Raw genomic sequence first — 19,175 nt, 5'->3', positions numbered from 1 at the left:
CAATCTGCCGTTTTCACAAATGGCAAGAGTAAAGAGAATTACCTCAGATGAAAATGCATTAGGTGTCATACTAAGAGAAGTCAAAAAGAAATTCTCGGATAGAGGTTACCCTGAATCTCTACTAGAGGAATCAAAGAAAAAGGTTGATACATTGGATAGAGCGAAACTCCTAACCACCAAAACTAAATCTGAACAAACACGCACAGTGGTGGTATCTAGATATTCTACATCCAGCAGGAAATACAAACAAACCATTTTAAAACATTGGTCCATACTGAATCTTGAACCTGATTTCAAACAGTCGTTTAATCAACCTCCCATCTTTGCTTACACTAGATCAAAGAATCTTGGAGAAATTCTTCAACACAAAACATCCACAACCTCAACACCTGCAACGAAATTCTCTGGTACGAAACCTTGCCTTAACTGTGGAAGTTGCAACAACGTAATCCGTGGCAACACATTTTGTCATCCTTCAAAAGGTTACCCCATCAAACTAAAGGTAAATGCCACCTGTGAATCGAGCAATGTCATCTATGGAATCAGATGTCCTTGTGGCAAAATGTATGTTGGTAAGACGGAACGTCGAATCAAAGTACGTCTAACCGAACACAAGTCAAACATTCGTTTGAAAAATATGAAATCTGCATTATCCTCCCATTTTGTTGAAGAACATCATAACATCTCCCAGATCAAATTCATCATCCTTGAAACGGTCCAGAAAGTAGAAGGCAGAGACAATTCTAAATACCTTCTGCAGAGAGAGAACTATTGGATACAAAATTTATCCTGCCAGAAACCATTGGGGTTAAATGAAAGAATTGAATTTGCATGTTACCTATAATTAATTGCTCCCCTGACTGTTCCTTGTGTATACTATGTGAGTTCATATACACATCTGACACTTACACTTTTAATATTCTTTTCCATTTTTTATATTCTAGAATAGCACTAACCATAGAACAGCTCATCTAACATCCTAGTAGTGATAAGTTCGATTCCCGATATTTCTTTCCAACCATTTCCATTTTCTTAACCTAATTTTTTCAATTTCGTTAGCTTATATTTTTTCAGCATTTTTTAGCATTTTTTCGCAACCGGCTCTCCAGGCCACTCATCATGATAATCAGGATTTAGATAATGCTCAGTGACTCGGGTATTACTTAGATATCATACGCTGGTTCGCTACCCTCGCTAATGAGTCTTTCTTTTATGGCCATGCCATGTGACTCGTCACATGACCTGAATCTAGGTTAAATAGGTGAACGCGATCAGCATTTCATTGAGCCATCGCGGAGTACGAGGAGAGAAGGACGTAATCGCGCGCCTATTCTTGAGCAAGGTTAGTTTTGAGGGACTATATAGACCACCAGTCTGGTTGTTAGAATGATTTTTGCCTTATGGACTGCCCCACCAGTTGAGGCTGTTTTTGTAACATCGCTTTATTTTTGATTTGCAGAACTACAAGTATTGTTAGAGACCCAGCCATGTGAGTTAGAGCATTTTTCTTTGAGAAATTCTTTCTGTTTTTTCACTACCACAGCATGTGAATCACTAAACCCTTGAATTCACACACAGCTCATACAGATTTATATGCACATATCAAGCAGATCTTGTATAGTTTATGTCATGATTGATGTTAATAAGACTCACACAGAACCTTTTGATGATATGATTTTATTATTCCTTGTTTTACAGTGTCTATTTCCCTGATGAAGGGCATGCTATATAATGCCCGAAATGCATTGGATGCCTTATAATGACAATGTCTGACCTACAAACATATGAATGATATCGAATGAACAATATGAAATGATGATGATAAATTCTTCTACAAATATAAAATAAACTTCATGAACAATTGAAACACTGGATTGAAAGTCTTCTTTGTGTGGGAAGACAAATACTTGTGTGCCCGTTAAGGGATGACACTAGAGATTCTCTAGTGCCACGTCTGTGTTAAGGACCCTATAAAGTCATTCAACAGGTAACCCCGGTGACTTACTGTATCGAAACCGATTCCAACATATCCCAAATAGATCATGTCAATCTGCTAAAAAAATGGGAAGGACCGGTTCCTATTGCGGTAAACACTGCGGAACCCCAAACACCTCTATTCCTTCAATGTATTGATCATGAGTTATCCCCTTTTTTGAAAGCGGAATTGACCAAGGCTTTAGAACCCCTTACCCCTGTTTTCTCCACATCGCCCGGAAAAACCACTCTCATTGAGCACACCATAAAAACACCACCAGGTAAACGAGTTAGGTTGCAACCATATCGTTGTCAAGTAATAAAAGAAGAAGTACAGAAAATTATACAGATGGATATCATAGAACCATCCAAAAGCAAATGGAATTCACCCATCGTACTGGTGCCTAAACCAGATGGCTCAGTAAGATTTTGTATAGACTTTAGAGAGGTAAACAAGATTTCTGAATTTGACACTCTGAGTGTCAAGAGGCAACATTAGAGGATCTTCACAGATTCTCTCTGTCATACCCCATGCAATTGCAGCAAGTTAAGTACGGTATTCCTTCCCGGATAATTTTTTTTAAAGATGACTGTACTTTATGGTGTATATACGTGTGGGCTCAACAGTTGTGTTTCCTCACCCTATTGATACCAATTCTTCATCATGAAACTGAATCAGTTACTTTTTAACTGTTACGTCTATAACTGCAACACACAGAAACCATTACCCCCAGCAAATTGATCAAATATTAAGAATATTGCAGTGTTCTATCCTAAAGGTATCACATTTAAGTGAGCTAAGTATCAAAACTAAATTCTAGATCTTGGGGTTTGTTCTATGAAAAATTACATTTTTAAGTTCAGTTACAAAGCTAGCAATTGGTATACAGGGGTGTTGAACTCCTATAGACACCCAGGAAATATTGTTTGGGGTCAAAGACAATATTTTTGCATGTTTATTTTGCAACTTACGACAAGTAGGCGTAATCCCATGCAGCACAAACCCTTTGGCTGCCAAGTTTACCGTACCAAATTACGGATCAGGGAAGGGCAGTGTCTGCAGTTTAGGTAATATTTGTCTCTATATATTAATTCTGTTTGAGCTTGTATTTATGGTTCAATAATGCAAAGCCTTTATTATTAGGGTGAGCACTCTAAGCAAATGTTGCAAGCTCGACCTGCACTACTGACAGTGCGTTCAGTATAAAAATATGTGCACACTTTTGCAAAGTATAACAATATCAGGCTATGTATAATGCTTCCTGGGTGCTCTCTGATTAGATGTAAATATTTGCAGAAGCTTGAAAGCAAAAATTATGATTCTTTGCTTTCAAAATAAAATGTTCATATGTTGATGCATGCTAGTATTTCCCAAAAATATCCACAATGGAAAATCACCGTCATCAGTTTCAACACGATTATGGGAAACACGAAAATAGGTCTTTATATTGGTGGTCAGCCTTTTAGTTTAGACAATGCATGTATTTTCTTTTTACAAGGATTTTGTAAAACTTTATTGTTGTGGGAGCTGCCGGGCCCTCACCATTATAACAAACATTGGCAAAAAGTTCAAATATTTTTTGGTCTCAAAAGGCACTCATTGCCACAGTAGTTCCTGGCACTGAACAAACTTATCTGTGTGCCAATATGCTTCCCCCTGAAAGAGCCTCATGCTATCAATCACAGTGTATTTACAGACATAGGCCAGGAAATTGTATTCCTAAAAAGAAATTGTGAACTGCATTTTGCACAAGCATAAATGCACATGTAGATTTGCTCATGCAAAAATATGTCGTCTAGAAGTTCACTTCCCTTCCAACTATTTATTTCCCAACCTTAGAAGAAGTTTTACTTTTGCCCTTGGTAGGTGTACATTTCCACTCTTTCTCAGTATTGGCAAAGATTAGAGAAGAGCTGGTAAAAAAAACCCTAAAGCATGCAAGTTCAAGTTAGTAGGTGTGCACAGACTCAAAAGAACTATTGCATGCTGCTACCACCAGCCCTAGTATGTAGATCTGCAGAAAGGGTCTAAAAAAAAGGGAATAGCTAGTATTCAAACCCTACTATAGTATGAGCCGTGGCATAATCAGAGAGGCTATTTTCAGAGCTCTTACATAATGAGATTGCTGACATAGTTTGTCGCTGCACTACATGACACCAAAGGGAGAATGTGATTTATTTACAGATCAAGTAGGTTTATGAAGGAACCTTTTCAATGGACAAGTAGATATTTTAATAAATGCCACACTCCCTGGGAGAAAAATAACTGGCAAACAAAAAAAAACAATTTAAAAAGCCGGGTCCATGCTGTTAATGTCAGCTCTCTAAAACTAATATTACATGTGAGCAACATTGTGAGTAGCAATTTACATAACAACTCTGCTTTGAGAGTCAGTCCTCTCATTTCAGCTCACTGCTCTCCTTAGAGGAACAACTGGAATCCCTACAGCTACACCTACTGTCACCAGTCACGACCAAACACACAGCAGGAACTAAGCACTGGCACTCGTATCAAACTGGAAAACATTAAAACACAACCTCCTGCATTACAACAGACTACAAAAGCCTGCAGCACACCTCTAAATACTACATTAAGCCATTATACAGCTTATATCACCACATCACAACTGCCAACACTTCCCCTATCAGTGATATTCATAATGTAAAATCATGCCATACCGCATGTCCAAAACCATACCATGGAAAACAACATCACAATGTACCACCGCACACATGATCAGCAGCACAACATCACAACACACCACAATCTAACAAAAATGCATCAACTATGCAAGAACACATCTTACCTACCATACTATCAACACAACATCAACACCATGACTGATGAATGACAGGTGTGAAAATCATATTGCACAATCTAACATCATACTAAACCACATCACATTACATCCTTCTATACTCCAACATACAACATTTAACTATATAGCAATATACCACACCATCAGTATGCTACCAATCATTAAACCTTACCATGGCAGCAATATCAAATCACACCATCTAACACCACAAAACTCAAAAACATATCACACCTTAACACACCCTACTTCACTGGTCCACACCACACCTACAACGCTTAACATCCAACATCACGGACGCTCTCCAAGGCATACCATCCAAAGAGCACCACATCGCACGCTACTTGTTATCACACTATAAAACAATACTGTATGTCTCACTGTATCATATGAACCATATCAAACCAAGGCAGGCCAAACCGCACTACACCACATAATACACCATGAATGACATACACCACTCAAAATGTCACCATAACCACATGATGCCTTACTACACAATATACTCGGACCGGTGGTTGATGTGATAACCATTGGTTACATTCTCCACTTTACTGTAGACACTTGCGGCATCACAAAGCATTGCCTGTCTTGCAGTGGATACTTGAAGAGCATGACCATGGGTTTCATATTGCCATTTTACAAGGATAAGTTCAAACTGTAGGTGGTATTGCGGACTAGTGGATTGATGATGCCATCAGACAGGGCATGCATCTATTTTAGACATTTATGCGTGGACCAGTTGCATCTATCTATCAACTGCATTTTAAGTGCTTGGGGAAGTTTATCAGATTACATTGTGTTTAAACACTATTCAGCGTTTCAATAGTCTTGTTTTTTTCGTGGTCACACTTTTTTCTGCCTACATTTCTATTTACATTTAGGTTTTTTCTTACTTTCATCTTTCTACAATCACCAGGAGAACCACTGACATGTTGACAAATTGGTTCAAAGTATTTAATGTATATTCTGGAGTCAAATATGGTTTTTAATCTTGCTTGAGTAGGAAAATATGCAGTTTGAAACATTGTTTGGGGATGGAGGTTCAGAGAATTTTTAAGCACCTACCCATCTTTGGCCCAACTCCATAAGAATAGACAAACAAGTATGATGAAGCACTAAGAAGACTACAAAAGACATTTCAATATGGAAGCAAATATATTTATTGAGTAAGAGTAAGTGGAATGTTTTGTATTCAGTATGCACTGTGTCAAATGTAGGGGAAGGTAATGGTAATAGTAAAATACTAGATGCATGTTATAGGTGTGAACCTAATAGACATTTGGCGAGTTAAAAATTTTGCCCTACAACAAGGAAATTATGTAGTAAATGTGGAGTACTAGGATACACTGTCATGGTATGTTGTGGCTTTAACAAAAACGCCTGGGTAAATGTGAGGGAAGGAGAGCATGAAATATGTGGTTTTGACTGTCAATGTGATGAGTGTATTGATAGCAACTGTACAAAGGTGTAGAGATCCCACAATGGAAATTGATGTTGAACTTGGTTATTAATACATTTACCATCTACTGGTTTAGGTTAGAGCTGAAAGAACTGGATGTTAAGTCAGAAGCCCACAGAGGATTGAAAAACAATTTGAGTGAATATTTCTCTAACACTTTGGGAACCTCAAGTTAACAAGGAGTGGGGAAATCTATGCGTCTGATAAGGAATAGGATATTTTAGGAAGGTATCATCAAGTCTTGTGGCACATGTCAGACAAAGGAAGAGTGAATTAGGTTTGAAGGGAACAGAATGAAGTGTGGCATGTAAATTGTAATGAGTTAAAAGTTGGGAAAAGTATTGGATGAAATTTCTGAATAAATAGAACACTATCTTTAAAGAAGGAATGGGTGAGCTTAATGATTTTTAGTACAAATTAAAACATGCCATGCAACAGGTCATATCCAAGCAGAGAGATGTGCTTTGTAGTATGAGGAAATAACTAACTGATGTGGTTGGATAAGATGCGCTTGGATGAAGTTACAGAGCATCATCACTGTGGTTGTCAGTAACGGTGGTTGCGCAAATGAAAAATCAAGATCTCAGGTTATGTACAGCCTGCACAATTTGAGTGGATGGGAAACCTCCATCCAAGATTGATCATAAGATGGGATGATCAGTAATGCCTCGTGTTTCTTTAAATTAGACCACAAAACTGGCTTGAGTGGTTTTAGCAGAGGATTTGTGTATTTTCATAGATTAGCACTCGCGGACACGGTTTCAGTAGTTGGGGTGCGTTTTATTCAATGGGTGCAATGGAATACTGGCCTTTCAGGATAATTTGTTAATCCTTGGACAGAATTGGGAAGAAAATCATGCTCATCTGGGAAACTTATTGACTACAGCGAAAAATTAAGAGTCAAAGATGAGCAAAAGACAAGTGCAAGTACTGCAATGAAGAGTATTAAGTACAAGTAATCCCAATCCTGGATTGTAGAGAGCAACAGAAGAAGCTCAAATACTGACACAACCTAGCTGCTATCATATTTGGATTTTGTGACCATTGCACTACATGTATGGTAGGCTTCTCAAATTTAGAGGAGCCTCTAATAAGGTTGCTCTAAGAGGACATCAAATTTGATAGGCAAGGTGATTAGATAAGATTGTTTTATTGTTTGAAATGAATGTTGTTGATTGAACCATTGTTGCAACCTTTTGATCTAAGTCTTCTTGTGAGTATAAAAGTTGTTATCAATGGTTATGGAATTGGAGATCAATTTAACAGAGAAAGACAAACATGGGAAAAGGAATTTGGCATGAACATCTTGCACACTAAAGACGGTTAGAGACGGCCTACACAGACCAGCTGCTCCGCGTCCTGTCTGGGCGCTGCACGTGGGGGTAGGTTCCAATGGCCAGGACCGCGCGCCGCCGTAGGTACCATACCTATACAGTCGGTCCCACGGGAGCAGTCTGCGGGGCACCTTAGGGAAATCCCTGGGATCGCAATACCTCAGCAGGACCAATCGGCCTGCGCATCTTTAAAACCTACTAACTAAGGTTGTATACCACACTGTGTAATTATTTTCTTTCTTTGTGTAGTACTGATCATTGAGGTCCTGAAGAATTGCCATTATGGCAAGAAACATGTCGACCTGACCAGAGGGTTGTAGATATTCTACTTCTCCTCTCCCACCTTTTTAATCAAGGGAGTCAACTACGCGAATAAAGTATATTGTGGACTGACTAACCTTTTTTAATTCACCTTTCACGCCACAACTACACTTTCCCCGCCCTCTCACATGCATGCACCATATGGCCGGAACAAAAGATCTCCGATAAAGAGCCCCGGTTTCGGGAGCCCGTCAGACATTGCAGCGCCAGTCGGACGAGGAGCAGAACCCATATGATGAAGCATGACACCTAGTTTACTGGATGTGTGAGGGTTTTAGTTCCAACAAGGGAATTCCCCCTTTTTGCCTTTCATAGTACACGCACTCTGCTTTTGTTCACTCTTCCCGGGGAACTTTGTACCCTTCTTGTGTGACTAGTTGTCGGACTTGTACACTGGACCCCGTTAAATATTGTCCTACTCTAGTCCCTCCTTTGTTCAAACGGCCTACACAGTAACTGAAAATAAAATAGTAGCTTGAACATAGACTGTTTGTACGTTCAAGACATATATCTCATGGTCAGAATCTATTTTTAAAATGGAACATTAACTGCTGATAAACATTTTGGGAGAGAAAATGTTTACGCAGCTAATTCAAGAGCCAGCCTAGCTCAGCTGAGCTAAAAACAAATTGAAGTTTTACTTTCAAATTTAGAATAGTGCAGCATTACAAAATAAGAAGACTGATTACTTATTAATGTTGGAAGAGAATTCCAAAGAGCAGAAAGGTGAAGAGGGTATGGAAAGCTAAGTTTCCATAGTAGGGATGCAACATGTATTACTAAGAAGGTATGAAGAACTTGTACGGGAAATGATGAGGTTATGCTGAAGGTGGTCAAGTATGTTAAATTGGGGTGGCACAAATAGAGGTGTTTGACAATCAAGCTGTAACCCTTTGCTAAGGTTTCACTGGAGCTGGGAGAGATTGTTACTGAATGGAGATAAACTAAATCTTCCATCAAATGTGAGGTCAGCATTAGTGTAGTTGCTACACACTGGACATTTGGAGATGACTTTAAGCAAGGAGAAGTTGCATGAGGTCTACAATTGATTGGGAAGTGGAGTTTAAGATTCAGAGGTGGAAAGTTTACAATTTTTCAGACAAGAATTAGAGTTGTATTAAGTCGCCAATAGTGGACAGTGAGCTGCTGGATGAGCTATCGGAAAACCCTAGACACTTATACTTAGGACCTTTATATGAGAGAGCTAGAGATACATTGTGGTACTGCTGGACGATTATTTGAGACATTCCGAAAGTTTGTCAGGGTTCTTGACAACAAGGTAGTAATCAGATTTTTCACTAATGTACTGTAAGGGAAGGGTCAACTTAATTAATTTGGTCAATGGTGTGCAGTTACTTTTGGGTGAAATGAGGCCTTTTGTTTCTAGAAGACGGTCATAGCTCACAAAGGTCGAGCCTGTATCATCCTCAAGGAAATGCCATGGTTGAAAGGGCCAACTGGTTAATGGAAAGTTGCATAAAGTTGGGAGGGCTAGCTGTTTGCAATTGGTGGGTACTTTGAGGGAGTTACTCAAGGCCCATCTCACTACTTCATATTCATCAACAGAGGAGATGCCTTTCAAGTCTTTGAGAGATCAATTTGGTCCATTAGGGAAGACGGAAAGTACTGGGGTATGTAGGGAATGTGTCATGAACAAAATGTATGTAAGATAAGAGAAGTGCAGGTACAGAAAATACTGAAAATTGCTTTGTATAAAAGAGTTGGAAGGTCAGTTAAGGGACTTTGGTCATGCAATTCTGTAAATTAAATAACCAGTAGGGTTGAGTCAGTAACGTAGATTGAGGCACCTAGTTGAAGGCACACAAACAGGAGAGTTTTCAGGGACCTTTCTGAAAAGATTAAATAAAAAGCTCTATGACCTTACAGTCCCCTCTGGGTGATGGTGGTATCAGAGAATTGATAATTCTCAGATGGTTCTCAGATCAGACTAGGTATTCATAAAAGAGCATAAGGCACTGAGTTTCTTCAGAAAGGCTGCTCTGCGATAAATGTTTTCCTTTTTGGATATCTGTTCCCTAGTCAGTGCCTATTTCACCTGCTTTGGGTGACCATGATGCATCATGTAGGGCTACTCATGGTGATTGGCCTTTATAATGTTTGTTTTGAGCTTCCTGACCCCTCACCATCATAGGGCTTCCACATTTACATGTGCGCAGACAACACAAGGATCCACCTCCATCTAGATGACACTGCAAGAAGACAGACAATGAAAATCAAATTAAACTAAATATAGCAGAAGTCTTGATCAAGGATCACTGGCTGGACCTCTAGATAATCAGCCTTTGATCTCTGCAATTGGAATAATGTTCCATTCCCCATTAAAGTGGGGGCTGTGCATGGGGATCATGAAGATCATCTAAGGGCAGGCTTGCTTTGGACTTTAAAACAGGGCCTGTTCTGGATCGAAGAGTTGAGAGCAATATCACTGAGACCACTTCCCCAGAAAAAGACAGGGTATCCACAGGAAATAGACCAAATTAAATAGCTTCAAAAAATACACAACGATATGCTGAGAAATATATGCAAGCCCTGCTGATATCAGATAGACTAGCCTGACTCATGCAGTTCCCACACTCATTTACTCATTTACTCATTTAGCTGATGCCTCTGGGGTAAGACCCATTATAAGAGGAGTTCAGTGCAGCAAAAACCAAAAAGACAAAGTTGACCACAAGCTCAGAATCAATGATGGAAGCACTCAATGAGCGACCTTATGGCGGAAATGAAGCTGAAAAACAATTTCAGTCCACCATGGTAAACGAAAAGGGTGGAACCGAAGAATGAACACAAAAGTGAATGAACAGCAGCAGGCATCGATACCTGCCATCACAGACACTTGTTTTACATTTGAAGAGTTAAATTAATTAATTAATTAATTGCAAGTTTATATAGCGCTAGGATCGACTCCCGGAGGAGTATCTCCGCGCTTCGACCGCTGCGAAACCCTTCCTGGTTCCCTGAGAGATGGTCCCTTAATGGGTATCTCCAGGGTGAGACCAGGCATCCCCGGCGGTCTGGTGGGGCCGTTAGTGCAGATGAGGCAAGCTTATGCCCAGAGTTGCCGAGTGTGATCGCTGATCAGAGTGGGCACCGAGGCGAGAGAATTATCGAGTCCGCAGACCCTGGTCCAGAAACCTGCCGCGTCGGGAATCGAACCCTGGTCCCGGGCCGTCCTCTGCTCTCGGGTCTGCCGCCTCTAACCAGTGAGCCACACTACTGCACTACAACTCACAAGGCGGTATTTTTCCCACAAGATCAAAGAGTTTGTATTTTACAGAAAAATTATAAACTAAAATCTTTAAGGTTCAGAAAGAACTTTTCTCAAGGTGACAAACTGTATGCAGGAGAAAAGGGCAGTTACAATTTTGATTATTTCTATATTGAAGGAGCGGCATACAGTTAAAGTGTACCAACATTTAAGGCATTAATTAAGGATTTGTGATGGGCAGGAATGCACTAGCTATTCCTTAGAGTTTTTTCAATACAAGGGATTTTGTCAGTATAAAGTGAGGTGCTATTTTGCTAATAGACTGATTCAGCTGGAACATTCCTCGTAAGTAAGAATCAATCAATCAATCAATCATACCATTTGTAAAGCGCACTACTCACCCGTGAGGGTCTCAAGGCGCTGGAGTGGGGAATGCTGCTACTGCTCGAAAAGCCAGGTTTCTCACACTGGGTGGGAAATGCATGTAAAGATTACACCTAAATACTGGACAATGTAGAGAAAATGTGCAAGAGATCTTGTAGCCTGTCACAAATAACCTCTGACCTGGACATCATAGGCATGTATACTAATTCTCCTTTCAGAAGCAAATTTGGTAGAATGATTTACGCTTCTTAAAAGGAGAATGAATGATGGCGCCAAGAAAAAGATCAACTTTGGCAGATTAATAATAACCTTCCTTTCCTGGGAAAAAGGACCCCCGAAAGCTCGCACACACTTTAACCTCTGAACCCTTTGGAATGATTTGCAGACACATTCCAATGTACTGTGTTTTTTATGAAGCCATTCCATGAGCCAGGTTTGTGCCTCTTCCAAGAAATCAGACGAGTGGATACGGATGACATAGCTCATGAAATGAACAGGATGACATCAGGTTCTGTTTAATCCACAGCTGTGCCGAGAGTCCTGAATATGGAATGTCCAACATAAGCCATTATCAGACACATATTCAATGCATGGAGCATATGTGGGACTGCTAGGGAAGAGCTGGAGGCTAAAGGGGGTGCTTCTAATAACTATCCCAGAAGAAGGCACTTCTAACAAGCCTGACAGTAGTGCACACTGTCTACACTGGTGCACAGCAAACAATGCACTAATACATCCATGCTAGTAATTGGAAGCTCACAAATACTTGGCAAAGACAATTATTATTTTGATTTTTACTGAGCTTAATGGTTCATTTACTGCAATATGCATCCGATTTAAATGCCACTGTATTATGTTAAAGGAAGAGCAAAATAAACGCGCTGCTGAAATACCTACAATGCTCATACGTAATGGTTACCCATGATAAAGATCAAATGAAAACATAAGCAGACCTACCTGAATCATTGAAAACCAAAGTTCAGATTGCACAACTTCTGACACACGGTGGAAAACCTCATATTCCGCGAGTTACCAGTATCAAATGCTTCAGAAGAGTGGCATACACAACCTCCATTTGGAGCAGAGAACTCCGAGCCATTGATGGCATTACACACCATGACACACGCATGCAAGCAGGTGCATGTGCACAAAGAGAGTGAAAGCCCCAGCCACCACACAGCAGAGATACAGACCCCAAAACGGGGGGAAACAGAAAATGAATTTACCACCAGGTTGATTGTGCTGGTACTGGGATTCCCAGTCCTGTACTTCACCTTGCCCCAATTAACACTGGCTTTCTTTAGAAATGGGGAAACTATGTTTGGTCTGGAATCTGGATTGTTTTTATTTCTCTTCTCAAATTGCTCGTGGAGACTAGTATACAACAGACACTAAATTAAAGCAATGGGAAGGTCGTGTTTAAAAATAAACATAGGCCTCATCCTCCACCACTAACACTACCTATGAGCTAAAAATAGAAAATATTTTCAGATTTGTGCTAAATAATACATGAACAGATAATCACTCGAGGCCTTGTGCTACCCACAATCTGGGTTGCAAGTACTACCACAGCCTTATGTGTGAGTTGGGTGAGAACAAAGGGCCTTCGCTGTCAGAACACATTGAGACTGGGTGAAGTACAGAACAGTGGTCCCCACTGTGTCTAGGCCCAAGGTGAAGCAAAACGCAGGCTGTGCTGTGCACTGGATGTACCTGGTCCTCATTCATTTCTGTCAGAAATTTGTTGGCAAGGTCTTTCTCGCTCTTGTCTGCCACCTTATTGTTAGCGCTTAAAAACAGCTGTTAAACAGAGACAAGAACATGGAAGAGAGAGGTGCATTAAACAATCACAGGCAGCCAAAGGTGGCAGGGCGGGACATTCAAAGCGTACATCAGGATTAACAAATAACATCTATGTTACGTAAAGACACTAGACATTTGCAAGCTGCAGTGTAGACACGCCACCCCCAACATCGCCTCATCGTCTCTCTACACAAGAAGCTCTCAACCGGCACTTCCAGTGTTGATATCAGTCGGTGCTTCCAGTGGTCTGGCTGAGGATCCTTGTACCCTATTGCTTTCCCGCCCATGTAAATAGATGGAAGGAAAAGAGTAAAATAAATTCTTATAATAATCAAAAAGGGGAAAGAACGTTTCCTCTCCATGAACCAGAGCATGCTTTGTAAGCAAACCAGGCCCAGCGCTAGTCTGAGACAATGCTAGGCAGGCCCAGTATATTTTCCTCTTTCTTTTCATAGTTTTGCTGCCACAAATGTGAAACACGATATATTTTTGCCTGATGCCACGAGCTACACCGGAAACATTTGCATTCAATTAAATATCATGAACCAGTTTGGGTTTGGATCTTCTTTTTTCACATGGGAATGTTGCAATTATTGCTTTGTCTCATGACCCACTTGCACGTAAACTGCAAATTCAACCATCAGGAGATCTGAAACCACACTTTTGGAAACTGTTAGGGATAAAAAAAGCAATAATCTCAGAGGGCGTGAAATAAAAGTAATTTGACACATTTAATATCTCAAGATAAAGTTGAAAAAAAGCATTCTTGAGTGAGGTAGTGTGTGAAATTTCCTGAATTGGATTTAAAAAGCATGTTAAAATTAGTACAACAACAATGGCTCAGTTGCAAGTCAAAAACATTAAGGGCCAGAGTTTTATCATGTGCTTTTCATAGTCCAGGACGTGAAGCCACAACGCTAATATTGCTAAGACTATTTTGGGTTACAAGCAGAACTAAAAAGACACTCAGTGAAAATGTGTTGGACCATGCCAAAGGGGGAGGGCAGAAAAAAAACACGTCTCACAGTGGATTCAGGCATGGAACTAATTTAGTAGTATTTTTACATTTTAGCTCTCAAAGAAAGTCTGTAACCCAGTGTTTTTCAGAATCATCAAGAATGCTGCCACAATATCAGCAACAACAACTGATAGGTGCTGGATTTTGTGTGATTATATTTTAGATACATAAAATTCAAAAGGTGGAGGGTGACGCCTTCCAAACAAATATGATACTTTCCAAAACAACTATGGAATGCAAGAGAGGCTAGGATTTTAAAATATAAATTAAAAACTAGTAGATCTTCTGAAGCTATCTCATAGAAAACATATATTTCAATAAGAAAACTACATGCGATTCAAACATGCAACATTAATGTGAAGGGCCAGTGAATTACAACTTCTCTCCTAAAAAGAATAAAGACGCCAGCCTGTATTTCATTTCCTTCTGGTTGTTAAATACACCAGCCTGTCACTGGAAATCAAGTTTTCCGCAAAAGACAAAGCAAATAGATATTTGGCTCTTAAGTTCTTAAACTAACGTTAAGTTGCAAAATTAGTACACAAGCAAATGAGTGTTTAATACATGAATTCAACAATATGTTATAACATGTAAGCATCAACATATTAAAACATCATGCTTGCTGTTAAAAGTCATGCTACAGAAAAAAGATATCTTCTCAAATGACAACCTTGACTAAAGGACTATATATTTAAAAAAGAAAAAGAGGCACTACAGACCGATAATGCAATCTTTATCATACGATGCAAGTGGCTTATTCCGTTTCAAGAACAAAGTATTTTAATAATATCCAGAATACACATAACAGAAACGTGAAAACGATATGCAAGAAAACTTAATGTCAAGACCAGCAAATACACTTTATACTTTTAGAATCAATCATTCAATTTTCAGTGTATTTAAAACATGGCATTGCTCTAGCACCCTGTGGCTAACTACCAATATTCTTGTACAAAGTGGCCAACAGACGTGGCCCACAACATCTGGATTCACGTAGCCACTGCTCTTTAAAAAACAATCTTTATTGCTCTCTATAATCCTTGGAAGAATCATCACATGCCTGTCAATATTTTGTGGATAAACTCTTTTCCGCTGATGAAGGACAAATATCCAAAGTAAGCCTTCGACCTAAAAGTAATACAGCAACTACCAACGTGAAGGAGGACAGCAGAGTAAGTTTACATCAGATTCGATAAGAGAAACAATAACAGCACTTGCAAAACACAAACCTTGCAGTTTTGGAGTAGACGAATGAGATGTTCAAAGCAGTTACTGTTCAGGAAGATAGCTTGTAGAACAGGTCGATCTGCACAGTCTAACATTGCTGTGATGGTATCTGTCAAATACAATTAAGAAAGGCAAATTAAAAATGACATATTGTTTTGGTTTTTATGAATTAGTATGAAGATTTAGCTTTATTTAACAATGAGCTTGTGTGTAAGTTTTGTTGTCTTATGGACACATCGCACACAAAAGTGGAAAAGAAATAATGCTGAAAATCGCAAATGCAGCTCTAGCTTCAAGTACTTGAGAACAAACTGTCAACGGAGGCCACACAAATTGTCTTACAGTTTGTTAATGTTCTCTGAAATACTATGGGGGTCGGCAGGGGTAAAATCACCTTTTCTACCCAGAACCCTATATTATCTGTGGGGGAGGGGGCGGGTTACGTTTTCTACCCAGAACCCTCTATTCTGTCACTTTTATAAATGGCAGAAACATTCCTTGGCTATTCAGAGCAGGTAGCCCACCCTAGGGGAGTGGCTAGCCTTATGGGGGTGTACACCCCCTGATTATATAATTTTCCCACTTGCCTGGGAGAAAATGCGCCTGGAGGTAGGGGGATGGCTGTGTCCTCGTCTGGGAGGCAGCCTGAAAGTATATCAGAGGAGGTGAAAGCTTTGAAGCTCACTGCCTTGATGTGCCACTTCAACAGACATCCTCTCAGGGAGGGAGGTGTTACCACCTTTCTGTCCAGGCTATGGTTTTTGACTCCTGTGAGTGTTCACATATCCTTGCAGGAGGTCAAATTTGGGTCATGGTGGTAGCAGCTGCAGGCTGTAAGACAGGGGACAGGAAATGCTGGGGCAACCAGGTGGGCAACTTCTATGGTAGTCAGCTGGGCGGATGTCACATCAAATCCGACATGGGAATCTTGTCAAGGATGACGAGACAAGTTGTTTGATACCAAATATGGTATATTTCAGCGGGACCATAATGGCGCTGGCAACCTTAGGGGTGCCCAGGTGCCAGCCCATGTTATCCTATCGCCCCATGATCAGGTATAGTAACCGTTAGTGGAACCATGCTATTATAAGGACAGATGAGCTTGCATTTATATATCCACACCTTACATTTAATGCATCCTGCCTCCTGGGCTCAAGAGACCTACCTTAGGGGTGACTGGCATAGGTTATAAATAGTGCTCTGATCTTGCCACACATGGCGTGGGCAAAGTCGTCTTCGAGCAGTTTGAACTGCTGCTGCGGTCTGCAATGGCAGGACTGCTGTCACCTGTTTACTTGGGTCACTCAGGTTGGCAAAATCAGTGCTTCAGGACCTGGGGATCCCTTGAACTGTTTGACATATACATGACTCCCCCTCCCCTCCTCGCCAAAGTCGTCAGATTCCAAGGACTCAACCTAATCTTTTATGTAGACACACAACTAAGCCTCTCACTCACCGAGGACCCCTCCAGCACCAACAGCTGCTTCAAACTTAACTCCAACAAAACAGCAGTACTGATCTTCAGGAAGAACACCTCTGTATGGGACCACAGCTTGTGGCCAGCGGAACTCGGACCTATACCCACACCAACAGACTATGCACGCGACCTTGGTATAATGCTTGACATCTAACTGACCATGAAAAGACAAGTCAACGCTGGCGCCTCCTACTGCTTCCACACCCTCCACATGCTCAACAGACTCTTCAGATGGATCCCTATCAACACCATAAAGACCGTCACACAGGCCCTCGTCACCAGCCACCTAAACTATGGCAATGCTTTCTACACCAGAATCTCCACCAAGTTCCTCAAAAGACTCCAGAGCATACAGAACACAACAGCCAGACTAATCCAGGACCTCCCCTAACAGCCCTTCATCAACCCTCATCTCAGAAACCTCCACTGGCTCACCATCTAGCAGAGATGCCAGTTTAAGATGCATGCATACAAAGCTCTACACGATTAAATACCATCATACATCAACCACTGACTGAACTTCCACCTGCCGCAGTACACCAGCAATCTGGCTCACTCGCCCTCGCACACACTCCCCACATCTGTTGCAGCCACAGTGGAGGCCGCACCTTCTCCTTCATCGCTGCCAAGACCTGCCAGGATCTGCCCCTCTACCTCCAAACAGTACCCTCCCTGTTGGACTATAGAAAGAAACTTAAGACCTGGCTCTTCAACTGAGACACCGCACCCTCAGTGCCCAGACACCCTTAGGGGTGACAGTGCTGCGCTATTCAAATGCTGATGGATAAATTTGTCATGCCCTGAATGTTAGTTATGAGGTTTGCATGTAAACTGAATCCTCTCTAGCTGTGGCGATTCTGACTCTGCTGGTATTGTATGCTTGGTTCAGTGTTTAGAATATTCAAGAAAACATGGTTTAAGGCCTTCCAGACATAGATCAACTCAGTTGTTGTGCAGGCATTTGTAGGCGTGACTGAGGATTTTGAAAGTGACTCTTTTCTCCACAGGGAGCTAGTGGAGACTTCGTAGGTGTTGACTGATGTGTTCGTGTCTGGGGATGCCGAGGACGAGTCTGGCGGCAGTGTTCTGTATTGTCTGGAGTTTGCGGAGTAGGGACTTGTTGATGTCGGCGTAGAGTGCGTTTCCATAGTCCAGTCTGCTAGTGATGAGTGGGTGAGTGACTGTCTTCCTTGACTCAGAGGAGATCCACTTGAAGGTCTTGCGGAGGATGCAAAGGGTGTTGAAGCAGCTGGAGGTGACGGCATTGACCTGTCTGTTCATGGTGAGCGGTAAGTCGAGTACGAAGCCGAGGTTCTTGCCGTTGTCCGATAGGTTGGTGGGCTTCCGAGGGCAGTCGGCCACCAGGTGCTGTCTAATCAGAAGAGGTGGTACAGAGGATGAGGATTTCTGTCTTATCAGCATTGAGCTTAAGGCAGCTGTTGGTCAACCAGACTGCGACGTCTTGCATTCCTTTCCGGAAGTTGAGTTTTGTATTGGTGGGGCCTTTGGTGAGGGAGAAGATGAGCTGGGTGCCGTCAGCGTAGGAAACTATGTTGAGGCTATGTTGTCGGACAATGGCTGCAAGGGGGGATGTTGAAGAGGGCGGGGCTCAGGGATGAACCCTGTGGGACTCCGCAGGTGATTTTCATGGGGTCGGAGAAGAAGGGTGTGAGTCTGATCCTTTGGCTTCTTCCGGTGAAGAATGATAGGATCCAGTCCAGGGCTGTTCTTTGTATGCCTGCGTCGTGTAGTCTTGCGACTAGTGTGCAGTGGGAGACAGTGTCGAAGGCCGCTGTTAGGTCGAGTAGGATGAGGGCTGCGGAGTGGCCTTGGTCCAGGAGGGTGAGGATGTCGTCTGTGGCGACTGTTCACCACATGGGCATATAACATGGGTGGGAGGAGGGCATATGTTGTGGAATGGAAATTCATGTAGTGTAACTTGAGAGCTTTTGTACAGGTCTGGGGAACAGTCCTAGTAAACAATTGGAAGTCAGGTGGAGAATCTTAACATTGGTGTTTGGTCTCACATGTGATGCATTTAATTTTGTCAAGACCAATAGTCAATTAACCCATTAGTTTTGCATCCTCAGGAGTTGGACCAGTTGGGTTTTGGGCTAATTCAATATTGCA

General features: G+C 41.3%; 1 protein-coding gene across 2 annotated transcripts in view; it reads right to left on the bottom strand.

The window, feature by feature from the left end:
* NBEAL1 (neurobeachin like 1) overlaps positions 1 to 19,175 on the bottom strand; it is a 916,399-nt gene that overhangs the window by 639,944 nt on the left and 257,280 nt on the right. The window contains exons 10-11 of one of the 2 annotated variants that reach the window (XM_086955272.1): positions 15,571 to 15,677; positions 13,234 to 13,320 (exon numbers count right to left, since the gene is read on the bottom strand). In XM_086955272.1, the coding sequence (XP_086811398.1) occupies positions 13,234 to 13,320; positions 15,571 to 15,677 (194 nt within the window). The remainder of the gene's footprint in view (positions 1 to 13,233; positions 13,321 to 15,570; positions 15,678 to 19,175) is intronic. The other variant, XM_086955273.1, reaches the window with a different exon arrangement.

Source organism: Lissotriton vulgaris, chromosome 2_1 (genome assembly GCF_964263255.1).
Source record: "Lissotriton vulgaris chromosome 2_1, aLisVul1.2, whole genome shotgun sequence".
NCBI lineage: Eukaryota > Metazoa > Chordata > Amphibia > Caudata > Salamandridae > Lissotriton > Lissotriton vulgaris.
This window is presented reverse-complemented; position numbering and strand designations above follow the sequence as displayed.